Source organism: Syngnathus acus, chromosome 8, assembly GCF_901709675.1.
Source record: "Syngnathus acus chromosome 8, fSynAcu1.2, whole genome shotgun sequence".
NCBI classification, from domain to species: domain Eukaryota; kingdom Metazoa; phylum Chordata; class Actinopteri; order Syngnathiformes; family Syngnathidae; genus Syngnathus; species Syngnathus acus.
In genome coordinates, this window is record NC_051093.1 from 9112851 (window position 1) to 9128552 (window position 15702).

At 41.8% G+C, this 15702-nt stretch overlaps 3 protein-coding genes across 6 annotated transcripts in view; 2 read left to right on the forward strand and 1 right to left on the reverse strand.

Annotated features, from left to right (window-relative positions):
* Window positions 1-107: 107 nt before the first annotated feature.
* On the forward strand, window positions 108-2481 carry si:ch1073-357b18.4 (uncharacterized protein LOC797129 homolog). Its single transcript, XM_037255994.1, has 3 exons — window positions 108-609; window positions 1121-1398; window positions 1486-2481. Exons 1-3 carry the CDS (start codon window positions 375-377, stop codon window positions 2245-2247), a joined length of 1275 nt encoding a protein of 424 aa, XP_037111889.1. The 5' UTR covers window positions 108-374; the 3' UTR covers window positions 2248-2481.
* A 236-nt stretch (window positions 2482-2717) lies between these two features.
* ccdc97 (coiled-coil domain containing 97) lies at window positions 2718-4698 on the reverse strand. 3 transcript variants are annotated; one of them, XM_037256043.1, is made up of 7 exons: window positions 4338-4698; window positions 4070-4243; window positions 3848-4007; window positions 3620-3708; window positions 3238-3422; window positions 3018-3134; window positions 2718-2931 (listed from the first exon to the last, which is right to left on the reverse strand). In XM_037256043.1, exons 1-7 carry the CDS (start codon window positions 4488-4490, stop codon window positions 2817-2819), a joined length of 993 nt encoding a protein of 330 aa, XP_037111938.1. In that variant the 5' UTR covers window positions 4491-4698; the 3' UTR covers window positions 2718-2816. The 3 variants fall into 3 exon arrangements, with proteins under 3 accessions (XP_037111938.1, XP_037111937.1, XP_037111935.1); XM_037256042.1 differs by having other exon boundaries at window positions 3018-3129; window positions 3215-3422; XM_037256040.1 differs by having other exon boundaries at window positions 3018-3135; window positions 3215-3422.
* Window positions 4699-6863: 2165 nt separating this feature from the next.
* si:dkeyp-72e1.9 (syntaxin-binding protein 4) overlaps window positions 6864-15702 on the forward strand; it is a 16332-nt gene continuing 7493 nt past the window's right edge. Inside the window, exons 1-11 of one of the 2 annotated variants that reach the window (XM_037255898.1) lie at window positions 6864-7331; window positions 8935-9008; window positions 10747-10842; window positions 11410-11479; window positions 11562-11636; window positions 12113-12192; window positions 12550-12706; window positions 12782-12923; window positions 13567-13673; window positions 13747-13879; window positions 13949-14021. In XM_037255898.1, the coding sequence (XP_037111793.1) occupies window positions 7285-7331; window positions 8935-9008; window positions 10747-10842; window positions 11410-11479; window positions 11562-11636; window positions 12113-12192; window positions 12550-12706; window positions 12782-12923; window positions 13567-13673; window positions 13747-13879; window positions 13949-14021 (1054 nt within the window). In that variant the 5' untranslated portion in view covers window positions 6864-7284. The remainder of the gene's footprint in view (window positions 7332-8934; window positions 9009-10746; window positions 10843-11409; window positions 11480-11561; window positions 11637-12112; window positions 12193-12549; window positions 12707-12781; window positions 12924-13566; window positions 13674-13746; window positions 13880-13948; window positions 14022-15702) is intronic. The other variant, XM_037255899.1, reaches the window with a different exon arrangement.

Consider the following 15702-nt stretch of genomic DNA (forward strand, 5'->3'; position numbering starts at 1 on the left):
AATAAAATAATAAGAATATGAATTCACAAATTCCTGCCAGCGAGGATGGAGCGCTGATGTGGCTTTTAGTGACGTCACAGCTCGCAGCGGGGCCGGACTGACTGCGCAGCCGCTCTGTGCATCCGCCTGTTTATGCGCAGCGCAGCCATTTCTGCGCTCCTCTGAACGCATGAATATTCTCGCGCTTGCTCTCCCACGCGCACACAAAGCAAACTAGTGCGTGTCGATCACACACGCGTGCAACGTGGAGGAATAAAGCGCGTCTGGATTCGGCTGAGATCCGCCATCTCGAAACTTTCTCCGGATTGAACGTCTGCGCAGCCAAGCAAGCAGGGCTCTCTTTGTACACGTATAGCTCGCGTGCACGCGCCCTAATGGAGGCCACTGGTCTACAACGAGGCGTCTGCCACGCAGCAACAGTGCACGTCAAAAGGGAGGCGAGAGATGCAAAACAATCTGCGCTGGGTTTGGGCAGCCAGGGATCGCCTGCGCTTTGCAGCGATCCTGCATACGGAGGGGGAAGAGGAGGGCTGGACCACGCTACAGAGGAGCTGCTGCTGGGACCGTCGGCGCTCCACGCCGCCACTACTACTACGGATGTACAACTGTGTGAGTGTTCACTTCCGCTCTTCATTTTTATTTACTGGATTGACATCACGCATTCAAGTGAAAATTAATGAGGGGAGCGCAGTGGTCCACTAGATAGCGCTGTTTTTCTTTATAATATCGTCGCTGTCTAATAAAAAGCCTGTAGCCCTACTGTGATCTTCTACCGCAAATGAGTGTTTCCCCATCTAGCAGAAAATCAGTCCAAATACATTTGATGTATTTTTGGGGGCGTATATAAATTGAAGCTACATACTTGGACTGGCCATACACGAATATGTTTTGTTATAGATTCATTTTAAACAGCCCTGGGGGCGTGTTTGGCTGTTGAAATGAAAGGAGCATCAAATTAGTTTTCACATTGTATAGTTATCATTTCCCTCGGAGGGATTGTATGACTGAAAATAATATTATTGGTAATTTAATTCATCATAATGCAAATTCCAAATCTTTCGCAAGTTTCCCTGCTGTTTTCTTTTTAATTATTTTTTTTTTTTTTTATTAATCATCCCAGCCTCCATGATATCATTCCCACCTCCCCCCGGTTCCGATTTCTCCTCCGAGGCTGTTATTTGTCTGATCGACGCGGTCGGCCGCCGCTGGGGCCTTTATGAGACCCGGGAGCGCTCGCAGCTCTTCCAAAGCGTCCAGGAGGAGTTGGCCGCCAAGGGGCACTTCCATCCCGTTGAAAAAATCCGCCGTAAGTGGAACAACCTGATCGTGACCTACAAGAGGGTCAAAGAGCGCAGTCGAGAGAAGGGACACGCCAAGACAACGTGGGAGTTTTTTGATGTGGGTATGATGGTCGTAAAATGAGCTTTTCTGCTTCCAGCCAATCCGCTGAAGTTAGATGAGATCTAATGCTTGTGTTTGTTGCAGCTGATGGATGTTATGCTCTGTGAAACCCTGGGTTTTTACATCAGCAGCAGCAAACGCAGCAAAGGAGGCGGAGCCAAAGGTGCACACGTCTCAGCAAAGGCGGCTTCGAGACTACACGTCCCGCAGTCTACAACTTTCGTCCACCCTAATGGGAACTTGTCTGTTCAAGGGGAATCAGGGGTCATGGGTCAGGCCGGTGCCGGCAGTAGCAGCAATGTTCGCCAAACCGACAGTCCGGACCTCAAGCCGCTCATAGTCCTCAGCGGTGACCTCGTCCCGGCCAAGCTTCACCTGGCTTCCACTGATCCAGCACAATCGTTTATCTCCTCGCCTTGTTTCTCACAAGCCTCCTCCCCTTCTCTTGTGCCCACCATCAACACGGACCCGAACGCATCCCGCAGAACGGCGTCCTTCCCAACAGATGTCGTGTGCTTCGGCCATAACAACAACCTCGCTTCCAATTTCCCCACCACGTGCTCCTCTCTTTCATCCCTCATTTCCGCCTCGGCCACGTCAGCACCCGAAGGCCACAAGGCGCAAAGCGGCTCCTCCGTCTACCAGGAGATAGTCAAGCGAAAGGAGGCGCAGACTGACCTGGACGGCGCGGCTCGCGCGAGGATGGAAGCCAGAGAGCGGCGGCATGAGAAGAGGGAGGTGCGGATGGGGAAGTCCCTGTGCAGGATCGCGACGGCCCTGGAGCTGCTCTCCTCCAAACAGGACACCGTCATCGCGCTACTGCAGAGGCTGGCTGATAAAAAGTGAAGAATGAAGAGCTCATGTTAAAGGTTAACACATTTTGTCTTGAATTTTTTTTTCTCCCCCATCTCATATTTTATAATCACAAAAATCTGGCATTTCAAAAGGGGTGTGTAGACTTATGTCCACTTTATATCTATGATGTGTTAACAGCCATTTCAGAGAAATTCTATTGACATAAAAATAAATTTGACAAACCTATTTAGGATGGTCTTCCAATTAAATAAAGTCATGACTGATGTTTTTTTTTTTCCAAATGAGCACAATGGAGAAATGTACTGCACTACACAATGGAAAATGAAAATTGTAGGATGTTGATCAATTCATTTTTAATAAAAAGCTAATTGGATTACGCACGTGTCCCTAATTAAGTGTCCCGATATAATCAACAAAACATTTGCCATTTCATAGTTTACTCCTACTGAAATGGTTTGTGTTTCTCTAGAAGAGAATAAAAAAAATCATAATACCGGTAATTAATGTATTCCAAAAACTATTTATTACAAAAAAGTAAAAGCATTTGTGTTGCAACATAACAAGAATAGACCAGTGAAGATTTCATGGCCCTGTGGTGGCTATTCTGTCATAACTTCCTCATCTTCTTCCTCATCATCTTCATCAAAATACTTTTCCTCTGCATCTCTGTTGACAATGTCAAGGTTGTCATAATCAGGGTTCTCGTCCACTTCGCTATAACGGAGACACACAAGTGCACAATTGATTGTAATATTTTCTTTTTTTTCCTGATAACTCAAGTGCTTTGCATGCATGCGGACCTGTAGTTGAAGTCTGTGTCTTTGCCATCAAGGAAGCGTTGGTGCATCTGACTGATGAACTCCTCCCGAAGAAGCGCTTTCTCCTCAGAGGTCTTTTCTTGGACTCGGTCTTCTTCAGTGGCCAGTCCAAACACATGAGGGGAACAAAAAAAGTCACTTTAGCGAGAGCAAACCATAAGACTTGTAAGCATAAGCACCTTCATCCTCTTCCTCCTCCAGCTCCTCCTCCTCCTCCTCCCGTGCACCCTCCTCTCTATCCTGCTCCTCCTGCAGACGACACTGGATGAGCCGCTCCTGGTAGGAGTTGAGGAGGAGGTCTGACAGCCCTCCTGTGGCGGCTCCCATTGATGTGGCCGGTCTTTGCTGTGCACCACCCAACATGGCCTCTTGGGAGCGCTCTATCACCTAAATTGTCACAATTCATTATAGATCACATATTGTGATAAATTAGTGTGGGAATTTTGACACGTTAACATTGGAAAACTGCACAAATTTGTAGAAAAATAAAATAAAAAAAATCAATTTATTTCTTGTAATTTTTCAATCATAGACATCTAAGCGAGATAAAATTATAACACAAACTACCAAAACCAAATTGTTACCTCATCGTCAGTTAGGTACTGTCCAATGTATTGTTCATACAGCAGTGGCTCCCTCGTTCGCATTTGTTCTTCACTGAAGTACAGACCCTCTAAAAAAAGAAAAGAAAATGAAACATCACTTGGTCGACTGTATGAACAGCGTAACAAGATCTTTTTGTTGTGGCTTATTGTGTTTATCTCCGGAAGACGCTGCCATGCAATATTTTAGAGTGGGGAAAAGTTTTCTACCTTTCTGCAGGGCCCTGAGTGCGGCGTAGCGCTGGTTTCGAACTTGTGTCTTGTGGGCTCTTCCTGCTGCTTGCTTCTGAATCACTTCACTGTAATGTTGAGCCCGTGGGTCGGTGCTGACGTGGGAAAAAGCTGCCAAATGCTCGGGCTTCAAGCTTCTCTGGAAATGAATGAAGTGATCTTGAAGTAAAGTGTTGTGCAGACAGAGAACGACATACATACATGGTAGCGCTCCAGGAAGACCAGCGGTTTCCTCCTGTACTGATGTCGTAGCTCCGTTCTTCGCTCCTCCGTTGTCAGTTCATCATCTCCTATTTGCTGACTCTTCACTTGGCTTCCACTGGCAACGACAGCCTCCAACATGGTGTGGACTTCAGCGGGGACATCTTGGAACTCCTTAAGGGGTCACATACAAAAAATCAATACAGCCAAACTCAGTTGAATTGTTTTGCACGATTCCGTTCATATTTGTTTCGTTTGTACTCCTTACCTGAGTATCCTGTGGTGGTTTTTGATGGTCAATGTAGGCAACAGGAGGCAGGATCACCAGGTCCTCGGGTACTGTGCACTGGTCGTCCCTAACAGTCTTATCAGACGTCCTGGGTCGTATTTTAACGCGAGGTTCGGTAATTTCACCCCACATTGCTCAAGTGTCCGTTGTAGCGACACGAAGTTAATACAAGCGCGTTACTTGTTGATGTGCTAATGTATAATCACTGACGCAAATTCTAATGGTTACCATAAATATGTACCATGATCGGCAATCGCTCGGACGTAATTTGATCGAAAATTGCACACAAGCGACTGTTAAGGTGCGCCGCCATGTTGGTCCGTCACTGTTTTTGTTCCCCGGTGTTGTGTCAAAGTAGGTACTAATAATAAAAATCGGGCCACGCATGTCTGAATTTGGGCACAGATACTTTTATATTTCTAAATTATATTTAGAATTTTATATTATTATTATTATTATTGGTGACTGTGGTTTTATTTCTGTTAAAAATGCATTTACTTAATTATAAAGTGACTGAGCCAAAAGTATGGTTATTTATGCTTAATTCTGTGAGCGTTTGCAACAGTTGTTTTTCTTAATGACTACATCATAATGATATTGATTGAAAAACGACAATTTATTCATCCAGATGAAGAAAATTCCTGCATCCATGTGTATAAAAATCAGATTATATGAATGGTAAAGCAGTCTGAAGATGGTGACCTCAGTTTGTGCTGGCATTCTCTCCGTCACAGTCAGCGAAACGCACTGAACATGGGTGCTGAGTCGACTGTTACGGATGCGTCAGGCAAATTGTCAAAAGGAACACTGAAGGGTAGAGTGTGACCACTGCGCGATGCTCCCCTTTCGGGGCTGGATTCCAGAGTGACCCCTCAAGACCTTTCATAATTCTCCTTTCTCAAAAATTACCAAAACTCTGGACTGCTTTCTGATCCTCAAAAGCCCTAGAATTTGCAAAGACATTTAGACTCGGGACTGTTTCCGATCAGAATGAACCGCATCATTAAAAGGAGGTAGGTGTGACTATGCACCAGGAGTTCAGATGTTTTTTGTATCAATTTCAAATAGATGTTGAATAGATTACAAATAGTTGTTATGGGCTAAGGAAAAGAAAAATTAAATATCGGATATCTAATGCAATATACTTTTAGCTCAAGTTCTGGGCTCCCCAATCAATGCACTCAAGTTTATGTTCTGTATTTGCATGGCTGACTGGTTTGATGGGATTATACGGGAGTGAGTGTGTGTTTGTGTGTGTGCGTGTCTGCGTGTGTTTGTGCACATCTGTATGTGCGTTAGTGACAGAGCGGGAGTGCTGAGTGCAATGTATCTCTGTGATTGGGTCCCGGCCCGTTTGATTTCTCAGCGTGGAGTGGATAATCCCATAATCTGATAATGACCCACTGTGCAGATTTAGTGATTAAAGATCTGAGGCAAATGCTCGTTGCTATGGCTGCCAAATAAAAGGAAGTGGAGACGAAATTAATGGCCATGAGGAGAAATGCATATTTTGGCAAATTCCACATTGTTCAAATGTACATAGATACTGATTAAGAAATGAAATTTCTTTTTTTGACAGGGGAAGACTTCATAGTTTGACTGTCAAAATGATGTAACATTGAAAGCTCAAAACATTATTTGACTTTGTGACCCCATAAAATGATATTGTGGGCTAGATCTGTCCCTCGAGCCTTGAGTTTGTCACCTGTGCCATAAATGATGACAAATGTTGTTTTTCTGCCCACACTATTACCCCGTCTCCACTAACAATTGCAATGTACAGTCTCAGTTATGTTGCTCACGGCATTTACAAAAAGAGAGAGGATTCATCCCTCAAAATGAAAAAGGGATCATTTTTTTATCTGGATAATTAACCTGTTAAACTAGTAATTAAGTGACCCTGAAACAATTGAAGGTTCTCTCTGTCAGAGAGCTGTGCAAGATTTACACCAATGGGAAAAAAAATCTCTGGTGCTAAAAAAAAAAATCGAAGAGCACCCTTAGTTCTTAATAAATATGTGGCAAAGAGGCTTTGAAGAGCTCCTAAGCTTCTCGAGGTATTAGATTTTTTTCCCCCTAAATGTTGGATTTCATGTTGCATAAGCCGGTGGTGGCAGATCAAAGTAAACATAAGTCAGCAAAAACCAAAAAAAGCTCATGGAAAGCATTTAACTGGCATTGCACTCTTAACATTAATTCACACAAGCAGATTCTTCCAAATTCCAAAAGCAAACGTATAACAAAAACACTATTGTGAATCATTTCTGTCTGTGTTTCTAATGCAGTCCATTTTCATTCATAGCTTCGGATGAGCTGTTCAAAAAGACTATATTTTATCATTTGCAATGACAAGCGGAGTTCTTCTTCATGAATCATTGTTGCTCCCCCCTCATTCTGACTAAAGATCTCGCTGCCTTGTCATCTTAAATAACAGTAGGGGGCCCCATATTATACTCCACTGGAAATTGTGCAAGTTCCTTTCTAGACCTGGAGGCTTTGCCAATGTCTTTTACGCAGAGGGGAATTCAGGCCATATTAACACATCGAACTTTATTGTCTTACAGTTGATCTGAAGTCAAAAGATCAATACTAAATCTGACTCAATAGGTTACATTTTATCTCGGGATAATTTACACTCTATGAGCTTTCTTTCTTCGCTCTCTTTTTTTAAATTACGTAACAGATTAAGGGTGTCTGTGGAGGAGAGAGATGTTAGCAGCGTGGCGGCAACGGTGGTGCTGCTTTACGGGAATTTCAAGGCAGCTGCCTGCCAGCCTGCCAGCCTGCCAGCCTGCCTGTGCAGACACACAACACACGCGCGTCTCGTCATGCGGCGGCTGCTCGGAGGGAGGCTGAGGCAGGGCAAGCTCTGAGCGAGCGTCCGTCCGTGCGTCCGTTCTGGCGGAGAAACTGGCCCCATGACAAGATGCCAACCTTTTCCGTTATGTATAAAGGAGCTGTCATCATAAGCAGGTAGGTGAGCGATCAATAAAAGCGGCCATCTGAAATCATGCGCGCCCGCCCGCGCGCACTTTTTCTGGATGTACTTTTCATCAACTGCGTGTTTGTTGTCATGGTAGCAGAGGTATCCGCGCAGTTCTGTTGTTAAACAAACGGAACACTATTTTTTATATCTAACACATTTTTGGGGGAATATGTATGAAAATGTGCGTATTTTTGCACGCGCGCAATGACTTGGAAATAAGGGCGTCGACTCTGTACCACGCAGGAGCCTGTTTCTCTTTTCGGAACCGACCCGTTCTGTTCTATTATAAAGATGTTATTATTTGGGGGATTTGAGGACAACATGTAAAAACAGCAGCTCGCCTTGTCGTTCTTTCCTCGTTGCTACGATCAAGGTTGAACTCTCCCATCTGTCGTCTACTCGCCCAGCCGCCGTGCGCAATGACAACTGGGAGGGTGGATTTACTCTGCCTGGTCTCTAAAAGCCGTTTTGTGGATTAAAATCATTGTCTGTTATGTTTGGAAATGTCCAGAAAAGTTGACCGGACATGTTTTTTTTTATCACTATCAATGAGGGTTTGTAAATTGAGCCCACAGTGAGGCGCTTAGTCAATACGCGTGGAGGATTTTCTTGTGAACTGTTATCTCGTTGTCAGGCAGATTTTCGTTGGGAATATTTTAATTGAGATATTTCCATATGGGATACTGGTATACCTCTGATACTGAGATGAGATATTAGTATAATGAGCAGACAAACGACTATTTAACAAAAGGTTTCAAAAAATAGAATATCAATATTTTGGGAATTGGTTTTCACAAAATGGTAGCTGCTCTTGTTTATGTTGTTGTTCATTAGTAGATTGACTAATATTCTGAATCAAGTAGAAAAAAACAAGGGGAGAAAAACTGGTACTTGTCTGTCAGTTTGTTTGTCATTTTGCAGCATAATTTACATCGCATCTAAAATGCAGAATAAAATATTTGGTTGAATACAGATTATGGGGTTATTCCTCCAGGTCCTGAAGATGCAAAGGATTTAATGCATGCTGAAGAGGAAAAAAAATGTTTTTCATTGTGTCCTCAATTAGCCTCATTGTTTCACAGCCAGCTGTGGGAGTATCAGACTGATCATTATAAACCCTCTGCATCTGAAATATTGATTATTCTCCTTGTCATGCTTTTTGGCACTCGCATAGAAAAATGTTGTTTGCCACTTGGGAAGATATCACTGCATGAGGACAAAATAAGATTTTTACAGGTAGAGTTTCATGTGTAGTGGCAATAAATGGTGCGAATGTCAGTATTTTCCTCCTTATACTATTCATGCTGCAATAAAACAAGCTTTATTATGACATCATATTGCATCAGGAGATGGATTCAATGTTGCTGTTGGCCTTCCTGACTAGTTTTCTTCTTTTCATTAAGTTTTAATGGACATCTAGTTCTTCATGTCACAAAAATGTGAACAACAAAACTTCAAACTTTTCATATCTTACGCATTTTCTGTCTGTCCACATTGATCAAAATACGATTAAAAGAGATTTCTGAGATCATTTTCCTGGGAATGTACTTAATGCTCTTTTTCGTCTCCTCTTTTTTCATGGTGAACTAGGACACTCATGGGTCCATATGGTGTCGACAGAGCAGTTCATTCCATGGACTTTACAGACTGTGAGAATGGCTTAGGTGAGTACATCAGCGCTTAAAAAATTAGAGATGAGTAGCAACAAAGATTTGGATACAAATAGTTGGGTGACTGGCATGCAAAAGTGTCAAATTAGAAAAATTAAGCGAATGGTTTGTTATCTACCAGACTATTATAAATCAATGAGAGTACTTACTCAATCGCTGTATTAAGTTTCTCGCCAATGACATGATCAGATCGCTTGGACAAAGTTCCAGAGTGGAAAAAAAACAAACATTTTGCCGCAGTGGCTGATGCCTGTCAAAGCCAAAAGATAAGCAGAACAGAAGTGTTAGCATAGATTAGCATTAGCCGACAGTGTTGCCATGCAGCATCAATTTCTAACTAATGAAGTGTTTTTCCGAATGTTCAAAATAAACCATTCATTCATTCATAGTAATAAATAGTTATTTTGACAAGTGTTTCTGGGTGGCTTGGTGATGAAATGCCGCCATGACAAGTGATAATGCAATAAAATTTGAACTGTGTGGGAGGAAGTAACGGAGAGAAAAAAAAATCAGTTCCATCCTTCTGCAACTCGGATGTATGTATGCAAGCTTGCTGTTGAATATGTCTAATAATGCAAGTAGTACGTTTGAAAGGGATTTTCTCTGCAGAGGAGGTATCCCTGCTCAGTATCAGTGTTTGCCTGTGAGCCAAAGTAGGTCATGTAGTAAAGCCCTAATCCACTTATCTTAGCTGGGTTAAGAATGCAGAAAGCTGAGTGCTGTTGTTTTTATCTGTACGTCACTTCCATTACACTATACGCATGCGGCTTGGTCACACCTAAATTTGATATACTTTTGTAGTTTTGGAGGCAATTTGCAATATTTTGGTCTGACTTTTTATTTAAAGCATTTTTTTTTTTAAATCTCATGCACCAGCGAAGATTATTATTATTATTATAAAAATGTATCCCTTGCAAAGCTATCATGTCTCTGAAACATCAAAGCACAGAACACAATTTGAAAACCAAAATATTGTTTTGTATTTGCTCCAGCTACTTTCAGGCAGTTGGTGCTTTTCTTCCTATCTGATATTTGTTGGCTTGAAAATGCTTTGAGGCTGAACACAAGAAAGAGGAAGTGTTTTCCTTGGAGAAGGATAAGAAAGGTTGGAGGACTGAGATAAGGAATATTGTTACCCCATTTATGGCCATAATTAACATGCACCCCTTTGCTTCAGACCCAATTAAGGTTTCAATTTAGTCTGTGCTAACCGGCTAATGCTGGCCTTAAGCTAAACAAACCTTGATGTAAAGATTTAATAGGACACTTTCAAAGATAGGGAAGACTTTGGTGTGAATTTGTGTGTGTTGGGGGAGTCTTAACAGCTTTAGGCATGTTGAACATCTTGTTATGGATAGTATAAGACGGTGGCATTCATATTGTCAGCCTGTGTTTTGGCACTATAGAAGCTTCTCATCACTTTCCTCACGCAACTTGTTTCTCAAAAGTAATTTCAGATTTTTGCAGATGCTACCTGCCATGTTTTATACAGATTTAGTTGTTTGCAATTTATTCAATTAATAGTAAATAATAATAATTTAATAATAGTCAATAGCATAAGTAAAGACTGACCTGAAATTAAATGACTATGGTTAGATATTCGCTTTGTCATGTTTGTCACGTATGTCCATTTGGCTGATGATATTTGAAAAAGAAAAAACCTTGATGTCGGACCATGCATATGCTTATAATTGGGGCATGTTTCAATTCATCTGCATTTTTTTCTCATTAGGAATCAAAGTGATTGGAGGAGTGAAGGAGCTAACCGGAGAGGAATTTGGAGTTTACGTGAAAAGGATTTTACCTGGTGGCCTTGCTTCAAGTGATGGTAAGCGTAACTTTTTTTCTTTTCATTTCATGCATGAATGATTTTTTTTTTTAAATTGCATCTTTGTATAATTGTAATTGTATAATTGTATCAGTTGGAAATTGATCTTCAGGTCCTGTAGCTTTGTAAAGTACAAAAATAAATAAGGTCATAATGAACCTCTTTTTTATTTTTTATTTAAATCTGCCATTTCGGCGCAATATATACAAGATGCCTTTTTATGTGACCGTGGTATACAGTAACACAAAGTGCTTCACCCCTAATATGATGAAAAGGCTTTAATCACATGCAAATGTCTTCCACACTTCCAGCACGAATCTCCCAGTTTACTCTCCCCTTGCATGATTATGCATGAGGTGAAAAGCACAATTTGCTAATATGTCACGACATGCGCCACGGAGTGCAGTGCGCCTTCCAGCTCAAGTCAAAGTTTACAGCAACAGTGGACTCTTTGTATTTTGGGATTTATCTCTCGTGAGAATAAATAACCAGAACAGAGTTGCGACATACACTGATAGATTATAATCCAACAGTTGGACAAGTGAACCTGTATTTCATTTCTGCCAGGAAACCTGTTACCAGGAGACCAAATCTTGGAGGTTAATGGAGAAAGTCTAATAGGTGTCACAAGTGACAGGTAATGCAGTAAAAAAAAAAAAAAAAAAACTCTTTCATCCAGTATTACTTCCACTTTATTAATATTGTCTTGTTTTCATCAGAGCTGTGGACATATTGAGAGCGGCTTCAGCAACCAATCACATGCGACTTCTTATTGCCAGGGATGATGAAGCAAAGTAAGTTGGAGATATTATACTGTACGTGTCAAGGTCCAGTCATATCACAAGCGTTTCTTAGACAAGAGGGAAGGAGAATAGAATAGAACATCCTCCCCCCTTTAAATAAACATGTTGCCTTGGGATGATATATTCTTTCAAACTTGCTCCAGTTCCCCTTCTTAGCTTTGGAGTGACAGCTGACCAAAGTAGGGGAGAGAGCTAAGCCTCAGGCTGCTCTCTTCAGAAGATGAGCCAGCAGCCTGGTGTGTTAATCTGTGACTAACCACCCTAAAGTCAAACGTATAGATAAAGAGAGAAAATGGACATTGGGAGGAATGGACAATTATGTCTCCAGTGACCTTCATCTTCTCTCAAAACAATACAAACATGAACCAAAGATGAGAGTGACATGCGCAGGATGTCATTTTATGATTATTGATCACTCATGACAATAACCAATGAACTCTCATTTCCCATTTTGTTCCCGTGGAAAGGAAAGAATTTGCTGAGCTCATGGAGAAATACGGCTCCAATGGTAGCACAGGATCAACACGCAACTCTCCAATACAGCAAGGTAAGAAAAATGCTTGCATTTGAGAGAAACTCAACTTTTGTGAGCAGACCATAATACAGCAAAAAAAAAAAAAAAAGCTTGCGTTTTGTTCAAAGTTCTGAGCCCAAAGGGTAAAATGAGCTCAGTCAAGCTTTAAAAATGGTTTAGGACAAGTGCAGTTGTCCGTTACACAATTGCCAACATCTGTTTCCTTAGTAAACCAAGCAGCCAGCTGGTACTTAAACAGAACCGTGGCCGGCCGGGTTTGCTAAAACAGAAAAAAATAATAATAATATAGCTCAATGCTAACACTTGTTCTTTGCAATTTCTTTTTCTTACACAATTGATGAAAATGTGTCTGAAATTTTCTACTTACAGTATTACCCATTGTCCTTTATTCCAAATCCCAAGGAGGTCGCTACTTGGAAAGTACATCATCTGGTTCTTCATCTCGCTCCCAGAGTCCTTTATTGTTAAGCCCGGCTGGCTCTCAGAACACGTACAACAACAGCGGACCTATGATGCGCTCACTCAGGTCTGATGACTTCCTAATATTTGCAAAAAAACATTTTTTAACTTTGCTAATATGCTGCTTTCTTCCTATTTTTAGTCACCCAGGTGAAGGAGTGATTCAGCTGATTTCTGTGACTCGATCAACAAGTATGGGCATCATCCTGGGAGGTGGCTCAAACCGCCCCGATGGTCCGGCAGTTTTCATTCAGGAGGTTCTTTCCGGTGGAGACTGTCACCGGGTAAGTGGGGAGGCCAAAATACAATGAAAATGTCAGCGGGGGGTGCGAGTTGGCCATGGTTTCAAGAGGCCACCCACTCACTCTTCCGTGATTTGCCTTTCTTCACAACATCTCCTTCCACTTTTCAAATCCCATCCTCCTCGCCTCTCTGTCGCCCACACATCTCACCACTGACAAGCAAGTAGAGGAGCGCATTATAGACACAATATGGTGGAAATCATTCTCTGAAGAACTGTTTTCTCTTTTTTTTCCAGTTTGACATGATCTCGATTCAATTCTTACAATGCCTTGAGGCTATGAAAATATCAGATATGATTTGAAAAGATGTACGCTTAATTTTTCCTCAATTACAATTGTTTCACCAAATAGATCCATAGAATCTCTCTTCATAGAAACATTTTCATTGGGTTGATGAAGCAACTTCATTTTTTTCTGTTTTATAAAATGTCTGGGACATTTTTTGGATCAAAGGATCAAAATTACAGGACACAAATTAATTATTATTATTATCATTATATTTAATTATATTCAATTATATTATTATATCTAATTATATTATTAAAAAGAATCAAATTAGAACCCCAAGTCATCATCCCATCACCTGCCAAATTGAAGGCATTGCATTTTTGTCTGGCTTGCGCAGGATGGACGTCTGCGGCCAGGAGATCAGCTCATTGCCGTTAACAAAGAGTCCTTGATAGGTGTTACGCACGAGGAGGCCAAAAGTATGCTGAACAAAGCCAAATCCAGGTAGCTTCCCATCCGAGTCACACCATTGATGACACTTCATTCTATCTGAGCAATTTCTCGCTTGTATTCCCAGTCAAGAAAGTGCAGTGGAGATTGCCTTCATCCCAGGTAAAGGACTTTTCCAAAGCAGTACATCTCTTCACAACGGTGTTCAGCGGGCTACGGGCAACTCTGGACGCTTAAAAGTCCACATCCGATCACCTGAGGTCAGCTTGTATTTATGGACTTACAACCAATCAGACATTTGCTTAGTTTCAATTTGTTTCCTTTTGTAGATCTGTGCCGAGGAGCCTACTCCAGTGCCCCCGCCTTCTCCTGACATTTGTCCGCCGGATATCCACATTTCAGGTCACAATAAACATTATGTCTTCTGTCAAGCGCTGATTCACCGTGAGAGTGACAGTTCGAACGACATTTCACTTGAATACAGAGAAGGTCAGAATGAGCTTCATCGTATTTTAGCAGATCTGTAACGTCCAAATTTTGGCATGGTTCTCACCAGAGGTCGGGTTTTTTTTGGGAGGAATTTACGACAGACTTATGGCACATCTGGGCGCCATGGGAGGGGGGAGCAAGTTCAACAAATTTCAGGCTTAATGGATGAAGACACTTATCACTAAATTGAAAAACGGGGAACATGGAGATTTAGCCTTAGGTGTGGCGGAGAAGATTAATGCCCCCCCCCCCCCCCGCCCCCCCATCGTGTGACTTTTGTTTGACCTGCACTGAGTTTAGCGCAAGTGATTGACAACTGGAGTTCTACTGACTTGATGAAATTACCAAACAATGAAATTGTTTCCATTTATACTATCAACCAAATCATCAGCTCCAGGTGTTAGCGTATTGAAGCATTCCTGCAAATGGAGTGAGCTTCATGGGCTTTATACATTTTTTAAAATTTATTTTGCTTTCAAACCGCCAAGCAGACAAATGACTCCAATGGTAAGGGTCACACGTGGGTCCCAGCACCCAAACATCCCGTCCCAATCCTATTGACTAGGATTATCACAGTCAAGGTTATTTTCTAGGTGGTCTGACCCCTTAGCCCCCTTTCAGGCTCTTATTGGTTAAGTCAGTTGCTAGCGGTGACAGATGTCTGCAGTTTCTAAAGAGGTGCCAAGACCCATGTGCACAAGCAATTTTTTTTTTTTTTTGCTCTGATTCATACAGACAGCTTTAATGTGGTTCAGATTTGAAATGTGAGAACCTATCATGTCAAATTTGGAGGATTGCATCTGCCACTTGACTTCAAAAAGCACAACCCGGACGTAGACATCCAAATACCTGCACATGCAGCGCTCATCTCTTAAAGCTGATCTCACTGACAACCTCCTTGTTCCGCTTTGTCTTTGTTGCTCATCCTGAAAACACTGTAGGGCAACAGCTCATCAGTGGTGTGCAATCCTGTTAGGAAGATAAACAGGCATGTGTCCACATTGGTCAAGCTTTACCTATATGCACGCACCTGGCAAGTTCAGATGAGTCATGAGGGCAAATTCATTTGGACTTAGATTTGTATCTTATTTATATCTGCAAAGATTACAATTATAGGCTTAATTATGAAAGCAAGCTAGAAATGAGTAGAAATAAGCCAACCAGTGTATACAATGTCAATTGGACATAAAAAGGCTGTTGGGACTAGCACATTTACAATAAAAAAAATATTTTTGATCATTATTTTAAGAATTTTTACAGGTTGTACCAACACATATTGTTGATTTTAATGCACAGGACAGGCTGTTGCCACGGCAGCAGGTCTGCCAGTCATCACTATCGGTTAGGGGTGGGACAATTTAAATCCTTTGGATGGGAAGAGGAAAGAGAGGCAGCAGGTTTTGCGCTATCAGGATACTCCCGGCAATAGGACTGAGCGCATTCGTAAACACACACACACACACACATTGCCATAACAAGCAGACTCACAAATCTGGGACAGGGAAGCTCATCAAATTAGTATTAGACACTGGCTGTCTGCTCTGGTGTTTTTCACAGTGTTCCCTCGCTCTCATCTACATAATCACTCATCTCT